Below are 4,360 nucleotides of genomic sequence, written 5' to 3'. Positions count from 1 at the left end.
CACGAGACCATTCGAGAAGCAGCGGCGCTAGGTCAAGCCCCCAGGCTAGCCCGAAGGAGGCGCTGCGTGGGCGGACAGGGCGGCAGCAGGCGGGACAGCGGCACCTGTACCCCTCAGAGGGCGGACGCTGTGGGGCTGGAGAAGCTCCTCGCGGGGGTAAAATCAAAAAGGGGGGAGGGGAGGCAGTAGAGATGGAGCTTCCAGAAACTCTTCCTAGGCACCAGCTGAGAGATTTAAGAAATCCGCACAACGCCCGGGAAAATGGTGCGTGGACGCGTCTTCGGAGCGCAAAGCCCACCAAGGCGCAAAGTGCCCATGCGGCGCCTAGAGTTTCAACCGGTGCGTCCAGCCTGCATCCCTCGAATTCCTTGACCCAGCCCGGGGCTGGAGCCTGGCGGTGGTTTCTAGGCGCTGTTAGAAAAATCTCAGCGAGGTTTCTTTGCCTCCTCTGCAGCCTCCTAGGGCTTTGTGTATATATATATATATGTATATATGAATAATAATAGAAATCATAGCCCAGTAGCTCCCGAAGCATCATCTCTTGTACAGCGGCCCCTTCCTGGATCCATGCATTCTCTTTCTCATCTTTTCAGTCTGTCTTTATTAGCTGCTTGTGAGAGGAGGCATTGCAGATTCCAGGCACTGAGCGGTCCCAGCCACCAGGGTAGGAAAAAGGACTATTTGCCTCATCTCGTTATTTATTCCCTGAATTCCAGGGAACTGCAGGGATTCCTCAGGGGTCGGGATAAAGGAGAAGGAGACCAATGCTGGCTCACAGCACATGCATACAAAAATTCATACGTCCATGGCTATCCACGCCTATGCGTGAGTATGTAACTAACTGTGGAACTGCATATATGCAAGGAGCCCGTTCTGTCATGCCATGTGGGTCCCTGCTGCAAGCTTGGTCAGCAGACTCTCAAGGGGTCTTTCTTTGAACCTCAGGCTGACACTCCTCTACTCCAGTGAGCAGGTGAGGAAGGATGAATACAAGCAAGAGAAGGAAAATATTTTTAGAACCCTGCCCTGCTCATTAAAACCTGGAATCACCTTAGCAGGGTGCTAGAATGTTGGTTCATTGTAATAGGCTGTAGCTTGATGAATTTTAGAGGTGGGCCTTTATCATCAGGAAAAACAAAACAAAACACTGTTGGCTTAAAAATCTGTTGAAATTTGGCCAATGATTGGTAGTTTGGGGATGGGATAGTAATAGCAGCGTGAGTTTCTTTAATGTAGTATTATACATACCTCACCCTCCGCATTGTTATAAACATAATTCCACAACTAATTACTTAGATCTACAGGATAGACAACGCTAAGCAATGTGTATAACAAGCAATTTTGGGCAGTGGGAGTAAGCTGTTCCAAAATGGACATGAGCAGCTTATATTATGAAAATATAACTACTACAAAGATACATGTTTTAAGGCTTCATTAAGAAAATCATTCTAAGACTGTAAGGGTATTTAAACTGGTACTCTGGTTCTAAGTAGGAATCCCCCCAAACTATCTCATTCACTGAGGAATGCCCCTGAATGCCCCTGAAGTCTTGTTTATAGACGTTTTTTCCAATTTTTGGAAGAATGATGTTAATTTTTAAGGGCAACTCATTTCTTCAGTGTAATGAAAGTGTGCATTATTTTCACAATTAAGACTCATTGTAATGCGTTGTTAATGTGTATGGAGTGCCCAGCACAGTACATGCAACACAGCAGAGTCCTTGTCTGACCTGTTCACTGCTGTGTCCCCAGCGTGAGCACTGCACTGCATTGCACATTATGGTTATTTAAGAAAAATTTGTCGAGTAAATAAATGAACTGACTCCTCTAAGAACAATGGGAAACTGTTTTCACATAGAAAATTTGTCAAGGGTTAAGGAGTCAGAATCCGGATAAACACAGCCCACATACTTACATGTTCACACTGAAGTAAAAGGTGTTAAGTTCAGCATAAGAGCAGTGACTCTGGTATTGCCTCAGTGCAAATGCTAGCTCTGCCACTTACCACCTCTGGAAGCCTGGGCATGATGCCTCAACTCTTTCTGCCTTCGTTTCATCACCAGTAAAATTGAGATAATACTAGTACCTAATTTGCAAGGTGGCTGTAAGGATTAAATGATGCTAAGATTATTATGTCTGGCACAGTTTGTAAAATTTAATTTCTAGACATAAATATATCTAACCTACCTTAAGTAACTCAGGGCATTTCAACAGCCATCACCGGTCACTTTCTTCTCATTTGATTGCTTACAGAATGATTCTGGTTGAACCCATATTTTTGTAAATGTGCAAATATTTTTTATAGATTTGTGCACATTCTGTCTTCTTCAAATGCTATCCATCTCAGGAATAAGATATTATATTCCTTCAGAATTCTAATATCCCCTATTATTTGTCTGTTTTAGATGGTGAAAGAATGTTGTTGACTGATTCATGGTTGGCTAACCATCCAGTGATGAAATTCAAAGTTAATATTGAATCTTAACACATGTTATAAGTATACCAGTATTAAATTCACCTTTCATGAATATTTGAGCAGACTAGATATTCACAGAAGTGGTTCAGGGTGGATGAAGGAGCATGAGTTACGTGCCCTTGGGCTAATTCCTTTACCTTCCTAAGCCTGAGCTTCTTCGGAGGCAAAATGAAGTAATTTTTTTTAATGTTTGGGCTAATTTTGGCAATTAAATGAGAATATGTGAGCTACCTGATCCAAAGTAGGCACTTACTTACATGTTTCTTCACTTTATTTTCTATTAAGTCATTTAAGCTAATTCTTTTCCAAAATATATCTTTCCAACTGCAAAGAATCCCTTGGAATCCTGCCTCAACTTTTACTTAAGTTTCTGGCTCTTTCTAGATGAAAAACAGCACTACTGATATTTAATCCTTTACAATCCTGCCTGAATCCTTAATTTCATTCTTAGGCACATCATTGTGCTTTCAAATGTATTATAGCTATCAGTCTTAGCAAAACACTGTCTTGTCCTTCAAACTGTCCCTATCTCAGCTGCTACCAACGTGAATAATCTAGATTAAAAATGTGGAATTTATAACTTTTATTTTCAAATTTCTCATAATTCATATTATAGTTAGATGTGCATGACTTAACCACTCCCACTCCCACCTTGTTTCTCCACCATAAAACATGAACCATGGTAAATGTTAAGACAAATCTTGGGAGAAACATTTATCAATTCCAACACCTCTCCTCTCTCCACCCCAATACTATATGCTCTTGGAAGAAGATGAAGATGCTTACAAGAAACAGTTCTCTCAATACATAAAGAACAGCGTAACTCCAGACATGATGGAGGAGATGTATAAGAAAGCTCATGCTGCTGTACGAGAGAATCCGGTCTATGAAAAGAAGCCCAAGAAAGAAGTTAAAAAGAAGAGGTGGAACCGTCCCAAAATGTCCCTTGCTCAGAAGAAGGATCGGGTAGCTCAAAAGAAGGCAGGCTTCCTCAGAGCTCAGGAGCGGGCTGCTGAGAGCTAAACCAAACAATTTCCTATGATGATTTTTCAGATATAGACAATAAACTTATGAACAGCAACTAAAAAAAAAAAAAAAAGAACTAGTAAGGTGCTCAACTAGCATGGGAAGATACAGTCCTCGTCCACATGGTTTATAACTCTTCTTTCACAGACAGAAGATGGATGTACAAAAAGTCAAGGTGGAGGGGACCTCTATCTTGGTAGGAAGTACAAGGACAAACTGAATAGTCCTTGGATGGGCGAGCATTGAATATTTGTGGATGGCTTAGATAAGTGAGTGTATTCTTCCTATTTAACTTTGAAAAACCTAAGGTGTCTGCTAGAAGAGTACAGTACATCTGTACCTGGCTCCTCAAGATTATTATCAATTGGGTTCTATACAGCAAATCTTTTATTGTTGAGAGAGCTAGATTGAGATTTTCCTCTAAGGGCCGAGGATTTGACCTTCATTGGTTTATAGACATAATGTTGTTGGCAAAGACATAGCTGAGCATTTCCAAAAAAAAGTACAGAATGTTAAATGTTGATTTCCATGTGTTTTGGGTAAATAGTACATAGGCCAAGCCATTTTCCTGAAATGTTCTCATTCCATATGCAAAAACAGAGAAAAAAATTATAGCTGAGATGGTGGAATATGAAGGATTGAGACAGTTTTACATAAGACAAACTAGGGAAGCATCTCCAAAAGAATAGATTTCTCCTTTAAACAACAACAACAACAACAACAAAACCTATATTCATAATGTCAGACCTGAGCTAGAGATAGTTAAGGAGATTCAAGGGTGCACAAAGTTAGATGAGTATGAACTAATGAAGAACTTTAAATATTAACATATAGATTGGTGGAAGATCTCATGAGGGAA

The 4,360-nt window shown here is 40.7% G+C and overlaps 1 protein-coding gene across 1 annotated transcript; it reads left to right on the top strand.

The window, feature by feature from the left end:
• Positions 1-3,093: 3,093 nt before the first annotated feature.
• On the top strand, positions 3,094-3,558 carry LOC100579802 (60S ribosomal protein L5-like). Its single transcript, XM_012500316.2, has one exon. The coding sequence runs from the start codon at positions 3,232-3,234 to the stop codon at positions 3,496-3,498; it is 267 nt and encodes an 88-aa protein (XP_012355770.1). The 5' UTR covers positions 3,094-3,231; the 3' UTR covers positions 3,499-3,558.
• The last annotated feature ends 802 nt before the right edge of the window (positions 3,559-4,360 follow it).

Source organism: Nomascus leucogenys, chromosome 12 (assembly GCF_006542625.1).
Source record: "Nomascus leucogenys isolate Asia chromosome 12, Asia_NLE_v1, whole genome shotgun sequence".
Lineage (NCBI taxonomy): Eukaryota > Metazoa > Chordata > Mammalia > Primates > Hylobatidae > Nomascus > Nomascus leucogenys.
Note: the sequence above shows the minus strand (reverse complement) of the source record. Positions and strands in the feature narration are given on the sequence as shown.

Coding starts and splice junctions, on each gene's coding strand:
- LOC100579802 (XM_012500316.2), top strand. CDS start 3,232: ATGCTCTTGGAAGAAGATGAAGATGCTTACAAGAAACAGTTCTCTCAA.